The following is a 22081-nucleotide window of genomic DNA, read 5'->3' on the forward strand; positions in this document are numbered from 1 at the left end:
ATACTCAGCATTCTAGGGGTGCCTTACCAACAGGAAGATTACATGGTAATTCTCAGCCACTTGTTGGAAGATTTCAGTCTCAATTTGGGGGTTCTGTACTTAGAAATCCTGATCAGCCAGTTTTGGGACAGCAACCCTTTCATGATAGAGAATTCAAGGACAAAATTGTTTTATCCAAATTCAATGGCCAGTCTTCTTCACCATCAGAATTAGAGGAATGGACCTCTAAGATGGAGTCCTATTTTGACATATTTCCTAAAACTGATGATATGAAGATACACTTTGCCTCCTTACACTTAGAAGGATTTGCCCACACTTGGTGGAGGTATATTAAGAAAGAGAATGTACTTATTGAGAATTGGGAAGCTTTCAAGGCACTTATGGCTGAAGTCTTTGTTTCACCTCTTGAAAAAGAGAAGTTAGAACGAAGATGGTATGGCTTGGAACAAAGGAGCCTAAGTGTAAGAGAATATACAAACCAATTCCTCAACTTGACCATGTATGTGGAAAACATCAGTGATGAGGCCAAGTTACACAAGTTCATGTATGGTTTAGAACCATCCTTGTCAGCTGATGTTATGGCGCAGAATCCTACTTTACTTTTCAAGGCTATTGAGCTTGCAGAGCACTTTGGAAGGAAGTATAGGAAAGAGTCTTCATTTCAGCCAAGTTATGGATAGCCAAGGACTGTTTTAAAACAAGGGCAAGTTGGTAACAATTATGGCAGCAATCATATGCCTAGTGGGAGCTTACGGATACCAACTTATCCTCCATTTAATGCTTCTAGGCTTCAAAGCAATTTTAGGACAGCAAACAGTCCAAAGGTTGAATTTAAACAAGGTGACAATAAGCCTAAGTCTACTTCAGCCAATACAAATTCCAGAAATATTCCCATGGATCTTTACAAGGAAAGAAAGGACAAAGGTTTATGCTTCAAGTGTGGAGAAAAGTATACTCCTGACCATGCTTCAAAGTGTGTATATAAAAATGCCAAGCCAAAAATTCAGAGTATGCTAGTTCTTGAGGACTTTGAAAATGACATAGATGAAGTTAATGCAGTCACAATCAATGCTGAAAATGAAGATTTTGAGGATGATGGTGGACAAGAGTACTTCTATGATCCATCTGACTCTTTTCCTTTTGATCCAGGCGGTGATATCCCATTTGATCCTGGTGGATTTTGTAATGAGTTGCCTGCTGCCACTAATTGTTCTATCTCTATGGATGCTTGGACGGGATCTAAGAGCTCTAATACACTTCGTATGAAGGGAAGCATATGTGGAAAGCCAGTGTTCATCTTGATAGATAGTGGTAGTACCCACAGTTTTGTCAATAAATCCATTATGTACAAGTTGAATTGTGTTCCCATCGACTTACAGCAGCCCATTAGAGTACAAGTGGCTAATGGTGAAGAGGAAATCAGCACACAGATTTGCCCACAGGTTTCTTTGCAGATGGCTGAAAATTTTGAAGTCAAAGTAAACCTGATCACTTTGGAAATGGGGCCCATAGATATTGTACTTGGTTGTGATTGGTTGATGACCTTAGGCTCCTATGGATTTCTCACAGTTATATATGGAGTTTTTCTCCAATGGACAGCTCATCCATTTACAGGGAATCCCTAGTAGATCTGATTTTCAGCTTATTACCATTCAACAACTCAAGAAAGAGTACAAGAAGCACTCACAGATATTTGTATTGCATTTGAACAAAGAAACACAGGATCAGCCCAATAATTCAGCAAACCATCCAGCTTTGACAGCTCTTCTTGAGGAGTATAGAGATTTATTTGAAGTACCTACTTCATTGCCTCCTAAGAGAGCAGTGGATCACCCCATTGATTTGGAACCCAACTCAAAGACAATCAATAAGCCACCTTACAGACTATCAAAATGTGAACGAGAAGAAGTAGCCAAGCAAATCAAAGAGCTTCTTGAAATGGGATTCATTGAACCAAGTTCTTCACCTTATGCATCCCCAGTCCTGTTAGTCAAAAAGAAAGATGGATCTTTCAAAATGTGCATTGACTACAGGGATCTTAATAAGATAACAGTGAAGAACAGGTATCCTATACCCAGGATAGATGATTTACTTGATGAGCTTAAGGGGGCTCGATTCTTCACGAAGATTAATTTGAGATCAGGGTATCATCAGATTCGCATGAGAGAGGGTGATGAGGTCAAGACTGCTTTTAGGACTGATCGTGGGCTTTACCATTTCTTGGTGATGCCATTTGGCCTTACAAACGCTCTAGCTACCTTTCAAAGCCTGATGAATAAGATTCTGCAACCTTTCCTCTTTCAGTTGTCCTGGTGTTCTTTGACGACATTTTGATCTATAGCAAGACTTTACAGGATCATTTGTTGCATATGAGGAAGGTTTTTGATGTGTTGAGACATCATAGGCTTTTTGCTAAGGAGAAGAAGTGTTCTTTCATGCAGACTGAAGTGGAATACTTGGGACATATAGTCAGTGAAAAAGGAATACAGGCTGATCCCAAGAAGGTGCAATGCATAAAAGATTGGCCAACGCCTACTACTACTACCTCTCTTAGAGGATTTCTTGGTCTATCTTCATTCTATCGCAGATTTATAAAGCATTATGCGGCAATTGCAACCCCTTTAACTGACAGGTTGAAGAAAGATGCTTTCTTTTGGGATGTTCTTGCAGATAGTAGCTTCAACCAGTTAAAGGAATTACTTACCTCTGCTCCTATTCTTTTATGCCCGGATTTCTCTAAAGAGTTTACTATACAGTGTGATGCTAGTGGCCGTGGCATTGGTGTTGTTTTGCTTCAGGAGCATGGAGTAATTGCATTTGAAAGCCGTAAGCTTACTGATAAGGAGATGGCCATGAATGTTTATGACCAGGAAATGTTGGCTATTCTGCATGCAATCAAGAAATGGCACCATTACTTATATGGCAGCCGATTCAGAGTACATAGTGATCATCGGGTACTTAAGTATTTCCTTACTCAATCAAATCTTACTCCAAAGCAACGATGATGGGTAGCAACATTACAAAATTATGACTTTGACATCAATCATACAAGGGGCAAAGATAACATAGTGGCTAATTCTCTCTCTCGTATGTGGGCCTGCAAAGTATCAGCCATGACAGAATTACATAGTGATTGGATTGAAGAGCTACAAGAGGCATACCTCTTAGATGAGGAATTCAGCCAAATCTTTCAGAAATTACAACAAGGTCTTATGGAAGAAAACTCACATTACCAGCTTAAAAATTGTCTTATTTGGTGGAAGGGCAAGATTGTTATTCCCTCTACTTCTTCTTTCAAGCGAAAATTTATGGAGGAGTTGCATTCTTCGCCTTTAGCTGGACACTTGGGAGTTTTCAAGACTTATGACAGGATCAACAAGAGCTTTTATTGGAAAGGACTGTGGAAAGATGTCAAGGACTTCGTTATGAAGTGTATGCCTTGTCAGCAAAATAAGGATAGCACCCATAAGCCAGCAGACTTGTTGCAGCCATTGCCTATTCCTACGGGTAAATGGACTCATATTACTATGGACTTTATCACTGGCTTACCTACTACCAAGAAGGGGTGGAATAGTATTTATGTGGTGGTTGAGAGACTCACCAAAGCAGCTCATTTTATCCCAACAAAAATTCAGTTTACTGCTTCTCAGGTGGCCAACCAGTTTATGGAGCATATTTTCAGATTACATAGATTACCGCAGGTGATTGTCCATGATAGGGGCTCAAAGTTTATGAGTAACTTTTGGCAAGCGGTATTTACATCTATGGGTACCAAGTTGGCTCCATCTACGGCTTATCATCCCCAAACTGATGGACAGACAGAGAGAGTTAATAAATGGTTGGAGACTTATCTTCGCCATTTTTGCTATGATGTCCAAACCTCATGGGATTCTTGGTTACACCTGGCTGAGTTTGCTTATAATAATTCCACTCATGCGAGCATAGGAGTTTCACCCTTTGAGGCTTTGTATGGTTACAAGGTGCCCTTACCCACAGTCATTTTTAATGAAAAGATCAACCCTCATGGGAAGGAAGAGTTGGAAAGAATGCAAACCCTTCTTCAGCAATGCAAGGTGAATCTAAGGAAGGCTCAAGATCAGATGAAGATGTATGCTGATGAGAAGAGGAGGCCTTTAGAGTTCCAGGAAGGAGAGCTGGTTTTGTTGAAGGTGCCCAAATCCAAGTACTCTACATTGAAAGATGGATCCAGTAATAAGCTTGCCCACAGATTCTATGGCCCTTACAGGATCCTTAAGCGGATTGGAGATTTGGCATACAGACTAGAGCTTCCCTCTTCTACAAAGATTCATAACGTCTTCCATGTTAGTCAGCTCAAGCCCTATTATGGTGATCCAGTGGATTTAGTTGATGAGCTGCCACCTATTGATGAAGATGATATTGTTCAGTACATCCGAGAGGCTGTTATAGGTCAGCGTGAAAAGAAGCTTCGATCACGTTCTATTGTGGAATATTTGATTAAATGGAGAGGTTTACCCTCTGAAGAGGCTTCTTGGAGACTTGATTCAATATTGGATGAGTATCCATACTTGAAGGATACATTGGTGGCTGAAGCCTATTGCTTATGGAGCTAGTATTGGTGCAGACTGGTTCAGGACAGCACGCTGTTTTAGAACAGTTTTTATCGTACTTCATTTTCAGAATTGAGCTATCTACATGAGCTTAAAGTAATCTTCAAGAGCTTCGTTTTGATATGTGGTACATCTCATTTGGACACTTCTATCAAAAGTTATGGCAGATTTGGTCCAACAGGGACTGTTATTTCAGCAAGCTGTCTACTTTCTTCTGGAACTATTTGTTGAAGATTCTATGGCTCCAATTGCTTCTGAAGTTCTTCAAATCATGTATATAATGGGGTCCTCTTTCCGTTCTACAAATTCAGCCCTTGTAATGATAATCTTTCATTCATTTCCCATTTGTGAAGTTGTAAAACAGAGTAGTACTCTGTTCTATCCATCTCTTCTTTAGTTCTTTCTAGGTTTGTTTTTGAGGACAAAAACTTTTGGGAAGGGATGGATTGTAAGAAGCTGGGAATAGTTAGAATGCTAATAATATGCCATGTCACATAGACACTGGTATATAAGGAGAGAAGTTGTAATTTTTCACATCTTTTGACAAATCAATACATTTACAATCTTTCTCTCCCTTCTTGCTCCAAGCTTCCATGGCTTCTACATCTTTTATGTCTTTCTCTCTCCTCTGCAGTCTTTCTCTCTCCTCTTTCTCTCTCCCTAGTTCTCTCTCTGACAAGTCCTGCTTTCACTATAGGCTCAAAAGCCAGTAGGGAAGAGTAATCCCTACTAACCAACGGGACATACTGGATAGGAGAAGCGTAAGGCGCCATTTAGATGGAAAACACACACACCACAACACAGACAATCACAAAGAATGCCTGCAAAACAACCAAAGGGCGATAAAAAAGAAATCAATCCAAAAGAAGGATACACATACATAGACGTAACTAACCCATTTACCACCCCAAACAATACACATCCTAGAAAAAATTTGGCATGACCTCTACACATATGCGACCGAAAACTTCATGCGATGCAACAAGTAGGCACCCAAATCCCTGTATCAGGCAAGAAAGAAAGAACTACACACCGTTCCCGTAATCGTAACATAGAGACAAATTAGAATACCATAAAAATATAAATCAAGACCTAACCATAACCTTGACCATCAGTGTCAACTAAAAGACTTTTATGCGCCCATCCCACGAAGCATGTTTATTAAAAAGGGAAAAAAAGTGCAGTGAGGGGGAATTATTTTAATGAAGGGTTCATTTTAAGAAATTATTAACAATGGGTGGCATTTTATTAGGTTATAAACCTTAATAAGAAAACGACGGTTCCTTCTTAAAATCTTAATTATAAATTATTAGGGTGAAATGGTGCTTTATCGAAACCTGGACTACGATTCCCAGACTGGGTCTCTAAATGCAAATTCCTTAATTAAAAATTAATAGTGATATGGAGCACTTTTTTGCCAACGTGTGCTTTTTGTGACGGCTAGTTCATTTTTATTAACAATTAAGGTGCCTCTTAAGTGCACGTAGCGCGTGCAAATTGAACAGCTGGTTGAGTTTAAAATTATTAAATTGTGTGTTTAGCACGAATGCGCGTAGAAAGGGTGGGTGAATAAATAGTTTATTTTAGTAATTAAATGTGGTTAAGGGGGTAATGAAAATTAAGAAAGCTCACAAAATAAATACCTGGTAGGGGTGTGTATACAATGGCCTGAAGGCGCACAGAGTAGTCTCCCAAAAGCAATGAATCTAGTCAAACAAAATCAAAGACCACTGACTAAATGAAAAATGAAATACCTTAGTGTTTGTGTTGATTTTATTTTATTTTTATTTTTTAATTTTGTATTTTGTTGGTTTTATTCTGAAGATGTGTTTTATTTGTGTATATTGTTTGGTTTGGGTAATCTCTTATATTATTTTTATTTTTCTTTATTCTGTTGTGTGTTTTTTTAATTAGTATTTGTTAAATAAAGAATAAAATCAGGATATATAACACATGGATATGTTATAAAGTGTAAGAATAAATTTGCAGCCATTCAATAAGTGTCCACAATGTATGTTAATTCAGCCATGATTTTTAGTTGATTTTTAGGATTTAAAATGAATTTTTAGGATGGATAGTATTAAAATTAGAGTTTTTTTTCTTTTTCTTTTTCTTTTGGTTTCAAAGAATATTATTGCCTTTCATGAAAATATTTTTAAGTGAAAAATTAGTGGAAAAGGGGCAGAGGGTTTGTGGAATTTTTTGAGATTTTTTTGAATTTATTTCGATATTTTTACTAATTTTTAATGAATTTTATACACTTTTCAGGTAATTTTGAATGAAAATTCAAAATTGAAAATTTTTATAATTTATTTGTTTTAATTTCCACCTTGCAAATATTCCAAATAATTTCAAAAAAAATTGGTAAATTTTTAGAATTTTTCTTTTTTTAATTTTAAATGAATTTTTTCTTATTTTAAATGAAATTTTAGATTTAACTAAATCAATTAAATGAGGTAAATCAGGGTAGTTGGTTAAGTGAGGGCAAGTCAGGGCAATTAAGTCAGGCTAGTCTAAGTAGGTCAGTTAAGTCAGAATAAGTCAAGTCTGGTTTGGTTTGGTTAGTCACGGTTGATTAGATTAGTCTGAATTAATATAGGCTAGTTAGGTCAATTAGGTTAGTCTAGGTTGGTTAGTCAAGTTAGGGTAGTTAGTCAAGTCCTAACTAGATGTGGTTAGACTAACTAACCAGGGTTAGGTAGGGGGATAGTCAACTAACCGTGGTTAAGTTAGTGGGGGGGTCAACTAACCAGGGGTAAGTTAGTGGGGGCTTGAACTAACCTGAGTGAGGTTAGTGGTACTAACTACAGTTAGGTTAGAGGGTACTAACGCTAGTTAGGTTAGGGAGGGTACTAACCCTAGTTAGGTTAGTGAGGGTACTAACCCTAGTTAGGTTAGTAAGGGTACTAACTCTAGTTAGGTTAGTGAGGGTACTAACCCTAGTTAGGTTAGTGAGGATACTAACCCTAGTTAGGTTAGTAAGGGTACTAACTAAGGTTAGTTAGTGAGGGTACTAACTAAGGTTAGTTAGGGAGGGTACTAACCCTAGTTAGGTTAGTGAGGGTACTAACTAAGGTTAGTTAGGGAGGGTACTAACTACAGTTAGGTTAGTGACTAACTTTAGGTTAGTTACTAACTCTAGTTAAGTTATTAACTAATCTCTAGTTAGGTTATTAACTAACTCAGGTTAGTTAGGTGACTAACCAAGGTTAGTTGCAGTAGGTGGTGGAGGGGAAAGAGGGGGTGGTTGAGGAGGTGGAGATTGGAGGGTGGTGGAGGGAGTGGAGGTGGAGGGTGGCGGAGGAAGGAGAGAAGAGAAGGTGGTGGTTGGGGGAGGAAGGAGAAGGAGGAGGTGGTTGGAGCGGTAGTGGCTGGAGGAGGAGGCCGGGGGAGAGGGCTCGGCTGAGAAGAGGTGGCCAAGGGGAGGAAAGGCGCCCGAGAGAGGCGCTGAGGGGGAGGAGAAGCGCCGAGGAGAGAGTGCGGAAGCACAGGGCGGGTGACCGAGGGGAGGGGGGAAGGCACAGGGCGGGCGAGAAGGCGCAGGGCCGAGGTGAGGGCGGCGGCCGAGGCGGAGAAGAGGCAGCCTAGGGGAGGAAAGGTGGCCGAGGGGAGGAGAGGTGCTGACGAGAGGCGCTGAGGAGAGACCTGGCGCTTGACAGGAGTAGGGGAGGGAAGAAGGAGGAGAAGGAAGAAGAGGAGGGGGAGGAGGAATGAAGAGGAAGGAGAAGGGGAGGAGGAAGGAGGAGAGAGGAAGGAAGGAAGAGAGAGGAAGGAAGGAGGAAACGGCACGACATGAACATGTAGTTTTTTTTCTCTTTAAAAAAAAATAATTCGTGTTCTTGATTTATTTCTTCTTTTCTTCTTTTTTGTTTCTTTAATAGTTATTCTTAAGAATATATTTTTTCTTATATACTCACTATCTTACTGCTTTTACTAAAGCTATGATACATAAGCTATCTTCTGACATCCGAATCTTTTACAGAGATCCAACGTTCGAATGCGGAACTTTGTTTAGGTCCCACGTCCAAATGCGGTTCTAGGTCCAACATTAGAATCAAGCTAAGATTCGACGTCCGAATGCAGATTTAGGTCCGACATCCAAATCAAGGAAAAGTCTTTAACTCCGATCTCGTTTGACATTCGACGTCCGACGCGTGTGACTGTTTTCCCGCTGCCTCTGGGTGGGAACTGACAATTTCCACCTCCAGATGGAGGGCATGCAGCCCTTCCTGCAGCCTTTGGATGCCTTGGCCATCATCTCTAGGGGTGTGGTGGAGGTGCTACCCCCTCCCGCAGGGATTCCCCCTTCGCTTACTACTCCTCTGGTGACAAGCCCTGCTCCGATGAATCATGGCCTATCACCTCAACTTTTCATGAATGAAGATTTGCTATCGACTGGAATCCATCCCACACTCGAGCCAGGACGAATATCATCACAGGGGCCGGCCCATCTGTAGCAAATGCTGCATACCTCACCCCACTTCTCTTTGCCATTTGCGCATGTTAACCTGTCATTTAACATCTCTCAACATGTTAGTTTTGGACTGCCTTAGGGTCTCACTTTTGACTCACATCTTGTAGGAACTTCGATATTGGCCAACTATGGAACACCCCATTTCTCTGACCTACAAGGAAGCTCTTCTGTGCAGACAGGAACACATAACACAAGCTCCACCACCGAAACGGTACACTCCCACCTTGAAGTGGTACACTCCAAAATGAGGTTCAAAGAGAAAATGCCCAAGTCGCAGACCGAACATAAGAACTCCTCCCCAAACCAAGAAAAGGAAGGTATGTGCTCTATTGTCGGAGGGGTTTTTGTCGAAAGGTCGTATCCACTGGGGGATCAGAGGTAGAAGGAAGTAGAGATATGAGATGGAAGAGAAGAAAAAGAATACACACATGGTAAACACGATAATGACAAAGCACAATGAATCAAATCAATATGTATTGGCAGAACCTGAAATCCTTTGTTTGGTACTACTCAAAAGCACTCCCCAAGCATTAGATCTCCTAGAGCTTCTTCGTAGAACAAAAACATGGATCAGAAATAATAGCTCCTTCTCTACTGCTCAGAACCCAAATCCGATGGCTCCGTTGGCTTTGGAAGGGGAGTAAAACCCTAGGACACTTGGTCACGGATCTCCTAGATCACTCCTTCTTCTTCTTTCAGTTCAAAGTGCAGTTTTCAGCTTCTCAACAATGATCACGACCTGTGCGATTTCACCAATCTTTATTTTTTATGAAAATCCCATAACTCACTGAAAAAACCACTTGCTTTTTACATGCCATCCTAATCTAGAAGTTTTTCTAACTTTTTTTGGATTTTTACAATAAATAATATAAAAAATAGGCTAAAATTATCCAAAAATCTAGTATTTTTGGATAATGCATGCCATTGGCACTAATACTAATGACTTAGATCACATTAACTCTCTACATCAATAAGAAAGTCAGATAGTGATACACTCCAGAGTTTTTCACACTGTGCCCACGTAGTGGCACGACATCCACCCCCTCTAAACCTACACATCCTCCGATATGTGCCACTAATGCACCACTTAGGTCAAACACCCATAATATCAACTTGTCACTTATCATGCATATAAGAAAGCATCCCCTTGGATCATAGATCAAAATACTCGGCATTTGTACAACTCTTGAGCCATACCTAGTATCCCCTCTAGGGTCATAAGGCCTTGGGTGCATATCATACACTAGACGTTGTTGAATCTCCTTATACATGCTATCAATGCACCCATCAACAAACACATAGCAACATGCCGAATCTTTCAAAGTCCATCACATGGGAATTTGCTTTTGATAACCTTTTTGCTCCTCATCCACATAAACTGAGTCTCACTTGCATTCAACACATTCTCACCATCACTGAAAATAGTGAAACAATCCATATCTTGAAGCATCTTAGAATTTTCAATCAAGGCCTTTAACAAAGCATCCGAAACGTTTTCCAACTATAAAGCATTACATCTAACATCTTGTAAATGCATATCCTCGAGCTCATGAACTATTTTAGAAATGATAACTTTATCATCGTGCAAATCATGTACATCTAACAAGTCACCAATCTCTGTTTGAGTCCTTGCATCAAGTAAAACATTATCTTCACAAACCTCTTTAGATGATTTAAGAAAATCTATAGGTGCAATGGTTGAGTCTTCTAGTACACAATCTTCCAAGGCATTTGTGTGGTTGTCTCAGTATCAGAGTGCAACTTATATCCTGGCTGCTTGCCCTCTTACTTGCTATCCTATTTCTGCTCCTGCAAAACTTCTTCCATAACATGCTTGGGAGGTGGCTGATTTACAGTTTTAGGCAAATCCACACTTCTTCTTGTCACTTCCTTAGATATCCCTACATCATCTTCATCTCTCTTCTGTTTCTCTTCCACAAGTGCATTTGTGTTTTGCCCTTTTTTTAAATATACATCCACTGATGCATTTACCAATGATTCCCAATCAGTTATGTCACCAATTTCTTGCCCTACATAAGATATTTCACTATCAGTAACTTTCCTCTTTTCAACCGCATGCAAAGCATGTGTCCATATTTTAGTCTTTGGACCATCAACCATCACTTGGCCATGCATTCTATCCAACTGTAGACCAAAAGTAGAAGCATGTACTGCCGCATAAGCATTTCAAACAACCAAGTCTTCCAACAACTGATGCATACCTCCCTTTCCAACATTCAAAGCAAGAGGCAATCCCGTTTCTTGTGCATGGATCTTGCTATCTTTCCAAAAGATAAGCTATTGTGCCAAGGCCTCTTGATAGGCAGCACAATCCTTTCTCTCATGCTACAAACTATCACACCACATACATCTTTTTCCTAGCTTAGGGGCTACTGCCCATCCCCTTTCCTCTTATCCTTTTTCATCCAATTTTGCAACCTTCAATTGAAGATCCCGCATCCCTTTGATCAATTCATCTAATATATCTTTTTCCCTAACATTGGGAACACCATGTGTAGTCATAGGATTAGCCACAGAAGTGGGTGGCTTACTGGATACTTCAACTGTTTTGCCCGTAATAGTGGGCAAGCTAGAGACATGCAATCTTTCTCTTCTTCTCTTCTTTTTCACCAGTGTGATAACAGCTTCCTTGACATGTCTCCACTTTGTTTTCAGACCTGTCTCTATAGTCAGATCCTCTAGCAAATCATCAAGCTTCTCTTGAAGCTCAGGATCGGCTGCCTGTAGAAACAATTCAATTTTCTAGCTTGCAAGAGCTTGCTATTCTGCAAGATCCAACTGCTCAAATCGACTTTCGAATTCTCTTAACAATTCTATAGCCACGAGACCCTTATTGGGTTGTAAAATCAACTCCTAAAAAGTCTTGCGCATAATCAAACTAGTATCCTCAATGTAAAATTCTTCCTTAAGTGTCTTCTTGAAAGCTACCCAGTTAGCATCTTGCATGTATAATTCAATAATCTACGCTTTCAGTTCATGTACAGTAACACATACAAAATATCGACTCCATGCGAGTTGAGCCACTCCAAAGAATTCCATCTTTTGAGCATAGGTATGTATATATGCAAATACATTCCTGCCATTGAATAACTTCACCTCATGCTCAACTGCTTGCAAAGCATCCATCGCAACACTTTCTGTTTGAGCAAAAGCTTACATCACCTGTTGTTGTTGTTGTTGTACCTGCATAAGCATATTCATATTTTGCACCAACTTTTGCAAAACATCACTGGAGATTGTGTTCAAGGTTCTCTCCATCGTATATTTCCTTCTTCTAACAACCTTTCACATCGGGTTCACCAATGTTGGAGGGGTTTTTGTCGAAAGGTCATATCCACTGGGGTCAGAGGTAGAAGGAAGTAGAGATAGGAGGTGGAAGAGAAGAAAAAGAATACACAAGTGGTAAACATGACAATGACAAAGCACAATGAATCAAATCAATATGTATTGACAGAACTTGAAATCCTTTGTCTGGCACTGCTCAAAATCACTCTCCAAGCATTAGATCTCCTGGAGCTTGTTCGTAGAACAAAAACGTGGATCACAAATAATAGCTCCTTCTCTGCTGCTCGAAACCCAAATTTGATGGCTCCATTGGCTTTGGAAGGGGGATAAAACTCCATGACACTTGGTCACGGATCTTCCAAATCACTCCTTCTTCTTCTTCTTCCAGTTCAAAGTGCAGTTTTCAACCTCTCAACAGCAATCGCAACCTGCGCGATTTCACCAATCTGTCTTTTTCATGAAAATCCCATAATTGGCTGAAAAAGCCAGTTGCTTTTTGCATGCCATCCTAATCTAGAAGCTTTTTTAACTTTTTTTGGATTTTTACAATAAATAATATAAAAATAGACTAAAATTATCCAAAAATCTAGTATTTTTGGATAATCCATGCCACTGGCACTAGTACTAATGACTCAGATCATATTAACTCTCTACATCAATAAGAAAGTAGGATGATGATGCACTCCAAAGTTTTTCACATTGTGCCCGTGTAGTGGCATGACACCATTACCTTGGAAGATGAAGTAATAGATCGTGTTTTTTCTCGTACGACTACAGTGCCCTTATTGGCCTCTGCCATGGCCTGCAACCTCCAATTGAGATCCTGAGATCGTGGATTAGAGAGCATTGGGGCAACCTGGGGTACAAGGTTGTATCTACCAGATATCTGCCTAATAACTATTTCATTTTTCTTTTCGAGACCAGAGACATGGCAGTCTCAGTTCTATCTAATGGTCAATGGATGATGCATAATGCTCAGCTAACCTTATTCAAATGGTCCATAGATTTCAATCCAAATGGCCCCAAGCTTACAAAAGTGCCTATATGGATTGAGCTCCCGGATTTACTTGACCCCTTCCACTCCATGTTGAGCTCAATAGCAGCCCCACTAGATAAAGTATTAGGGCAAAGACCTTCCTCTGATATGTATTCGAGGTGGCATCCCCATATTTTAGTGGAAGTGGATATTAGTAAGAAGCTTAAGGACAAGATAATAATTAGGAATTCGAAGGGTCAGCCCATTCGTACACAACCAATCATTTATAAAAACCTCCCTAATTCTTGCTTCAAATGTATGAAACAGGGATGCTTTATTAGGGACTGCCCTGAATGGGGCAAAGAACATAAGAAAGAGGAGGTGAAGGTTCCCGCCCCCCCCCCCCCCCCCCCCCACACACATGGGGATGAGGAAGGATTCCAGAGAGTGCAGAATAGGAAACATGTTAATAAGAATAAGAATCAAAAGGCTCAAACATGGAAAAAGATTAATAACACTAAGTTTAACTCTTTGAATAGATTCACGGCCTTGCTTGAAAATTGTGATGATATAGTCCATGACGCTAATGGGCCAGGGAAAACCATCGAGATAGAAACTGACCACGAGGAAGACTTTGTTGATAGAACACAATTTTTTCAGGATACACTCATGTAGGTAGATGCATTTGGAAAAGAAATTAATGACTTAGATGCAACTAGAATGAAGGAGACATTGGCTGAGGGGGGTTCATATAATGAGAAGTCAGTGGTAGAGGAGGAGTCCCTTCCGCATGTTTGGCCAATATCTACTAGACCGTGAAAACCCCACTAGTCCATTCCATTCTAGCAACTCAACCCCCCCTATTATGTTCCCTTTATTTTCAAAGCGATCTTGAATATGTTCCACCATGTTGAAATCCCCTGCAAGTATCATGGGGAAGGGGATGAATTTTAGGGATTTCCAGGTGGTGGTCCTATCTCTGGGAGAGGAGGGGCATAGATTGACATGATTGCCCAGTCTTCTTATCCTTGGAAGACTATTGACACCCCTAGCATGTGTAGTGTCCTTGAGTACCGCTTTAATGAGATGGAATAATTTTCCTGAAATCCTTATGGCTGTGCCACCATCTCCACCCGGATGGTTTGTAAATATCCAATGAATTTGGCATGAAAGAATCTCTAGATTTTTAGCAAGATGGGGATGAGCCACCTTCACTTCTTGTAGGCAAACTACATCTGGTTTGATATTGTCCTGAAAGAGCCAGGACTTGATGATTCGAGCCCGATTGGGGTTTGTAAGCCCTTTATAATTGAAGTTAATTATCTTGAGCTTGTCTATAATTAATTCTTGTTATTTTTAGAGTTGGAACCTTTAGCCTTAGGACCCTTACCTGTTGGGGGCAGGGGGCTAGCGTTTCCTGCATTCATGGTAGATAGTCTTCTTTTATTGATTCCAGCCCTCCCAGAGTTCAAATTGGAGGGGGGGGGGGGGGGGGGGGGCAGGAACTTTATTTGGGGTGGAGACCCTTATAAATATAAATGTCCCAAAGTTGCTTGGAACACATGTACCCTCTCAAAAGATAAAGGAGGATTGGGGCTCACATACCTCTTCCCTCTATCCGAGAAATTAGATGTGAAATGGGTTATCATATGTATGCTTAACCAGGAGGAGGATTGGGCAATCCTTTTGCTCAGTCAAGTCCAAGGTTTCAATGTCAATCACCACCCCCGTTTTAAAGACCTACCAATCCACACCATAGTATTCTCCCCAGACAAGTTTAAACCTCGCACTACATCCCCACTGGTCAAATATATCTGGGAAGCATGGCAATAATATAAAAGGCTAGTGACCATCCCTGAGGCTCAGAAGTTAAGGATATGGAGTGGAAGAGACTCCATCTGCCTAAGCCTCACCCTCCCCCCAATTGAACCTCATTAGTATGGGATAGCCTCCAAACTTAACAGGAAAGGAATCAAAATCTGGTCGGACCTTTGGGATAAGGACAATAGAAATTGGAGGGATCCGGAAGAGCTCAAAAGGCAGTACAGGCTGAACAAAGAACAAGGTTCATTCAGGATCGGAAAAGAATCTGGAAAGATTTTAACCCAATGCTTATTCAGTGTAATGTGCAGGTTAAGATGTCAGATTTTGGGTGGAACACCAAGTCCTCTCTACTCCCTCTGCCCAACTTACCCATGGACAACAGCAAACTGATCGCTGCCCTCAATCAGAGATGGCTTCTTAACTAGAATAACTGTCAATGGGAATACCACTTTCAACAAATATGGATCCCCTATCTACCCCAGAAGATCTCTCATCTGCTATGGCTCATACTCCATAAGGCGGTCTGGACCCAAGCCAAAGCAGAACGTATTGAGATAGGCAATGGCCTTTGTCCACGGTGCAAGAGGGATAAAGAAACCATCGTGCACCTCTTTATTTTATGCCCAGATAATAGGTGTTATGTAAGCTGGTTACAAGAGTTCATCTCCTCGGCCATCCATATAAATTGACATGGAAATAAATCCTCCTGGGGGGAAACAAACGGCCTCTCCCCCTCCTTGTGGACCTTGATACGTGGAATGTTTCTTTTGTCCATATGGCTTGCACACAATGAAAAATTATTTAATGATAAAAATGTTGATTTGCTCCCTCAATTTAAAGTGGATCTTTGTTGGCAAATTCAAATAAATGCCTGAAAACTAGCGATGCATGACGTGCAGACCTCCATCAAACGTTTAGGTACTAGATGCTCGAAAGAGGAAAGAGAAGCTAAAATCAAGAGAGAGATTGCTGAACTATTCCACAGCATAATAAATACAGCTACGACTAGGGACTACACCATTAGGATTCCTGCCGATGTCTACTCTACCTCACCTGATTGGAGTTCACCGTCAACAATTTCACGGGCCACTGGGAACCCCTCTACAATGGATAACACCAGACAAATGAACAAACGAGCTTGCCTTGTTTCATACAATTAGAATAGCTCCACCAAGTTTTGATGTATAAGTTTTTGGCTTGTAAGTCAGGGTAGCCTGGTAAGGCTTGTAAGTCATGTGGTTGCTAGATAGGGGCAGGATCCCCAATTGTACATTCATACCTTTATAATATTTCACATCTTAATCATATATATATATATATATATATATATATATACAGCGAAAAAGTGAAATTCTTTCGATCTCCCATTACGTAAAGCTAGGTGACCTTGAAGCAAACGAGTTTTGCCATTGGCCCAATTGAATTACAAACCCTTGGAGAAGCTCTTGATGTTGTCTCAGCTCACAATATTTACATTGGCAATGTGCTTAAAACTTCTTCAGAATTAGCCATCATGGTTCGGCAGACCAATGCAGGCTGCATCACGGACGCTCTTGCATCCTTTCGTCACGATCTCTGCAATGATCTGCTCTCAGGCATTGTATACTTCCAATCACAGCCTCTGGTCCCTTGACAGTGAGTTTTGCCATTGTCCTGTTATCTTGTGAAGAAGAAGAAGCAGCTGCCGCCGCCGCAGCCTTGCCACTGCCGCAGCTCTCTTACAGTCTGTGCTGCCCCTGTAGAGATGGTTTCCCCTCACCATATCAGCTTACCCCTGCCAGATGGCTGCGCCTCTGCAGCTCGCTGCCGAGAACCTCATGAGCCTTCTGCAGACATGTCGCCACAACAAGGACCTCTGCCATGCCAAGAAATTGCTTGCTTACATGCAACAGCACCACCTGGAAACTCATGCTGTCCTTGGCAACCACCTTGTATGGACACTTGTCGAATGTGGCAGCTTGTCCGAGGCGGAACGAGTCTTCGACGGTTTGCAGCACTGGACCTACCACTCCTGCAATTCGCTTCTTTTGGGATATGTCAATTGTGGGGAGCCACAGGAAGCCATTCGGTTATACCAGAAGTTTCAAGAGGATGGCTTACAACCTAACAATTACATGTATGTTGCCCTTCTGAAGGCGTGTTCCTGGCTGAATGATGCCGAAAAAGGCCAGCATTTGCATACAGAGGTAATCAAACAAGGATTGGAAACTGACCTGTTTGTTGGCAGTGCAACAATTGATATGTACAGCAAATGTGGCTGTCTTGCAGACTCATGCCAAGTGTTCCAGAGGCTTCCGATTCGAGACACAGTCACATGGAATGCACACATAAGGGCCTATGCTGAACACGGTCTTCTGGATGAAGCGCTTGGTTGTTTGGAGCTAATGCAGGCTGACGGCATATCTCCAGCTGATGTTGCTTTTGTTTGCACTTTGAAAGGTTGTGGAAATGCAGGATCAATAGAAATGGGCAATCAATTATACAGTGATGTCTTAAGGAAGGGATTGGAAAAGGATGTATATGTTGGCAGCACAATTGTGGATATGTATGCTAAATGTGGTTTTCTTGTAGAAGCCCAGCAGGTACTTGATCAGCTTCAAGGTCGAAATGTTGTTTCCTGGAATGCTTTGCTTGCAGCATATGCTGAACATGGGTTCGGCAAAGAAGTGCTGAGCTGTTTTGAGCAAATGCAATCAGACATTATAGCTCCGGATTGTCTCACCCTCACTAGCTGTCTAAAAGGCTGTAGCAGTATAGGAGCAACAGAAAAAGGCCAAGAGATGCATGCTGAAGTAGTAAAAAGGGGACTAGAAGGGGACTTCAATATAGGCACCACTCTGGTGGATATGTATGCCAAGAGCAACTTCTTTCTTGAAGCCCAGCAAGTCTTCTGGACACTACCAAATCGGGATGCAATCTCATGGGCTGCACTTATTTCAGGATATTCTGAACATGGCTGTATTGATGAAGTGTTGAATTGCTCCAGACAGATGCCATTGGAAAATGTATCTCCAGTTCCTGACACGTTTGCATGCAGTCTGAAAGCTTGTGGTTTGAGTGGAGTTCCAGAAGCAGGACAAGAAATACATGCTGAGTTAACCAAAATGGCCATTGAGAATGATATCCATGTTGGTACTGCACTTGTGGATATGTATTGCAAGTTAGGCTTGCTTGCAGAAGCTCAGCGAGTGTTTGACAGATTGCAGGCTCGAGATGCTGTGTCTTGGACTACATTGACTTGTGGTTACGTTGACAATGAACTAAGTCATGAAGCACTGAGGCTTCTCGAGCAACTGCAGCAGGAGGGCATGATGCCAGCTACTGATACATATGCTTGTAGTTTGAAAGCTTGCTGCAATGTAGGAGATTTATGCAGAGGCCATGGAATACATGCTGATATTGTCAAAAGAGGGTTTGAAAATGAGGTTTTTGTGAGCACGACACTGGTGGTTATGTATGCTAAGTGTGGTTCCATTGCAGAAGCACAGAAAGAGTTTGACCACTTGACCGTACAAGATGTGATCTCTTGGACAGCATTGGTGGCAGGATACGCTGCGCATGGGCATGATGAGGAAGCATTAAACTGTTTTTCCCAGATGAAGCGAAAGGGCTTATCTCCAGATGCTAGTACTTTTGCTTGTAGCTTGAAAGCATGTGGCACTACTGGAGCCTTATTGACAGGACATGAAATACACGCAGATGTAACCAAAAGGGGATTTGAGAAGGATGTGTTTGCTGGCAGCACACTAGTAGATATGTATTCCATCTTGGGCTCTCTTGCAGAAGCACAACAATTATTTTTCAGCCTGCCTTTTCGAGATGTTGCATTATGGAATGCAATGATCAAGGGATATGGAGAGAATCATGAGGGTCATATGGCTATACAGTGTTTCAACAACATGCAAGAGCAGGGGGTAAAGCCTAATGCTATCACTTTCACATGTGTTCTTGTGGCGTGCAGCCATTCTAGTCTGGTCCTCAAGGGACATGAATATTTCAAGTTGATGACTGATGTACATGACATCAAGCCAACACTGGATCATTATACTTGTATGGTTGATCTTCTCGCACGATCAGGACTAGTTTGTGAGGCAGAGAAATTTGCTGAAGCCATGCAGTGTCTTCCATCTAAAGAAATTCTAAGGGCACTGCTAACTGCTTGTAAAATTCATGGCACTGTGGACATGGCACTAAGATGCTTTGAGAAACTTGTTCAGTCTGACAAAGTTGATGCCACAGCTTATCTGCTAATGGCAGATGTTTATGTGTTTGCAGGCAAATGGATGGATGCAAAGAAACTGGAGGAAATGAGAGTACAGCTAGAGGCAAAGAAAAAACCAGCTAATGCATTAGTTGAGGTGACTGGAACACTACATGAATTTGTGGTGAAGGGTCAGCAAAATAAAGCAATATCCACTGTCATTGGAACCCTGAGTCCTCTCATGAGACACAAAGGGTATGTGCCAATTGTAGATTTGGTCATAATACAGATGTCGGAGGGGGGATAAAGAACTGAACACTTCACATGCGACAAAGATTGTCCAACGTGTTTACTAGAAAGCTTTTTTTAAGTAGAAAATGACAAGTCAGCAGCTGATAGACCTCATGTACTGTCTGTTCATATGATTGACTATACACTATATCACTTTTCCCAATGTTATCTAATAAAACATCCAACCCTAGTGATTATACAAGTGCTTGGCTCAAACCGGCCACAACGTTGGCTTATTAGTGGCCTTAGACTTGGTGTAGTATATTCTGTTACAAGACAATTCAATTCTAAAATTTTCCACAAAAAATGGTCAGTGACAAGTGCTCAGACAGTTCACTACTGGCAGTTAGTAGACAGCCCTACTCTTCAGTGCTTTCTTCCGTTTAGACATTGACTTGGCTGTGATTTGGGGCTGATTTACAGTCATTTATGGCAGTTTGTCTCCTTGTACCGTGCTTTTATTTCTTGGGCGTGATGATTGGTAGATCAAATCATAGTACTATCTTTAACATTGACAAATTGGGTGGCACTAATTACAGCTATTGGAAGGCACAGATATGGTAAGGTTTGGTGTAGAAATTGCAAATTAAGCCATTGAGACACAAGGTTGTAAAGCTAAAATGCTTTGATACAGCTATTGGAAGGTACAAATATGGCAAGTTTTAGTGTAGAAATTGCAAATTAAGCCATTGGGATACAAGGTTGTAAAGCTCGAATGCTTTGATACAGAGGATTAGGCTGAATTGGATGAGTTATGTAAATCTACAATCATTTTGTCACTCTCTAAGCAGGTATTCTACAATATATCCAATTATATCTAAAAATAATGCATATTTGTTGGGTTTTTAGATTGTTCAAGAAGGGATTTGGTTTGTGTGTTGATGCATATAAGGTTTGGAAGGTTGCTTAAGCACATGGACAACTTGTCCCTTAAAGTAGGGGGTCAACTAAGCAAGGTCTTAGCTTATCCAAGGCTTAGGGTCTACTTGTTTACACAGGGTTTGCTTGATTCTTTGTTAGAGATAAAGAGAACCAGAAAAAGAGAGATTTTTGTAAATATTGTGATTCTTTTGGGCTCGAGTATTCATCAAGATGTTGCACAAGGATGCTCTATAGAAATGACATATTTTGATACGTTCTCAGGGGTCTGGCTATTTATGCAAAAAAATTTCACATTTTGATTCTCTAGAAGTACATAGTATTAGTTTTGTAAAATAACTCTCTTGATAACCTTTGGATTAAGGTTAACCAAGTTGGAATCACTTTCACGTTGCAAGAAGAATATATAGATGTTTTGGATTTTGCTTAAAGTGAATAGTGAAGAATTCACAAGAAATCATTAGTCAAGCAAGAAACTAATTTCTTAAGGATTGATAATGGTAGGGAGTATATCTCTCATGTCGTCTAGAGATTTTTGAGATGTGAGTATCAAGAGGGAGTTGATTGCCCCTAAACATGTAGCTCAAAATGGGATAGCAAAAGAGATTAATAGAACCATATAGAAAAGGCTTAGAGTATGCAATCAAATGTGGTGATTTGGGATAAGGTTGTTAAGTCTAATGTTCACTCAATCAATTAATCACCTAGTGGACCATTGATTGGGAAGATTCTTGAAGAGGTATGGTATGGCAAGGAAGTCTCTCATGATCACTTGTTGTATTGGTTGTGAGGTTTATAAGCATATTACCAAGGACTTGAAGAACAAGCTTGATCATAAGTCACATAAATGCATTTTTCTTGGATATGAATAGCTTGACAGAGAGATGGGATATCAATTATGGAATCTAAAGGCTAAAAAGATAGTATGCAACCAATCTTCACCGAGGACAAGAGGCGTAAATAGTTGTCTGTAGGGCTAGGATAACTAGGAAATGTTGAAATGGGAGTGCCACAACTAAGTATCCAACCTCATATAGAGTAGGATAGACAATTGGGACAACTAGATACTCAGGTTGAGATGATCTATGAGAGTCTCTAGACCACCACAAAGATACACTTTGTCTCTTGATTATGTCATGGTGGGAAATTGCCAAGAGCCTTCATGTTATGATAATGCTATATGTAGGGATGATAGTCATAAGTGGAAGAAAGCTATGTATTCAAAGATAAGACTCTTTGGCTAAGAATGCAACTTGAGAGTTGGTTATGCTGTCTAAGGGCAACATGCAATACTACGCAAATGGGTTTATAACCTAGAAATATCTCCATCTAATGCATTATCGAAGTATACGGTAAAATTGGTAGCCCAAGGCCTTTAACCACAAGGGTATATAGACTTCAATAAGATCTTTTCACTAGCAATCAAGATGACCACTTTTCATATAATTCTTTCATTGGCTTTCAAGGAGAACATGGAGCTTGTCCAATAAGATATTAAGACAACTTTCTTATATGGGGACTTACATGAGGATATCAATATG

General features: G+C 40.7%; 1 protein-coding gene across 1 annotated transcript; it reads left to right on the forward strand.

Moving 5' to 3' along the window:
• The first annotated feature begins 16682 nt into the window (after positions 1-16682).
• On the forward strand, positions 16683-19677 carry LOC148012349 (pentatricopeptide repeat-containing protein At2g33680-like). Its single transcript, XM_087669145.1, has 2 exons — positions 16683-16793; positions 16912-19677. The coding sequence occupies exons 1-2, from the start codon at positions 16683-16685 to the stop codon at positions 19675-19677; spliced, it is 2877 nt and encodes a 958-aa protein (XP_087525271.1).
• The last annotated feature ends 2404 nt before the right edge of the window (positions 19678-22081 follow it).

Source organism: Lygodium microphyllum, chromosome 27, assembly GCF_053477565.2.
Source record: "Lygodium microphyllum isolate KBCC chromosome 27, Lygodium_microphyllum_v1.1.10, whole genome shotgun sequence".
NCBI lineage: Eukaryota > Viridiplantae > Streptophyta > Polypodiopsida > Schizaeales > Lygodiaceae > Lygodium > Lygodium microphyllum.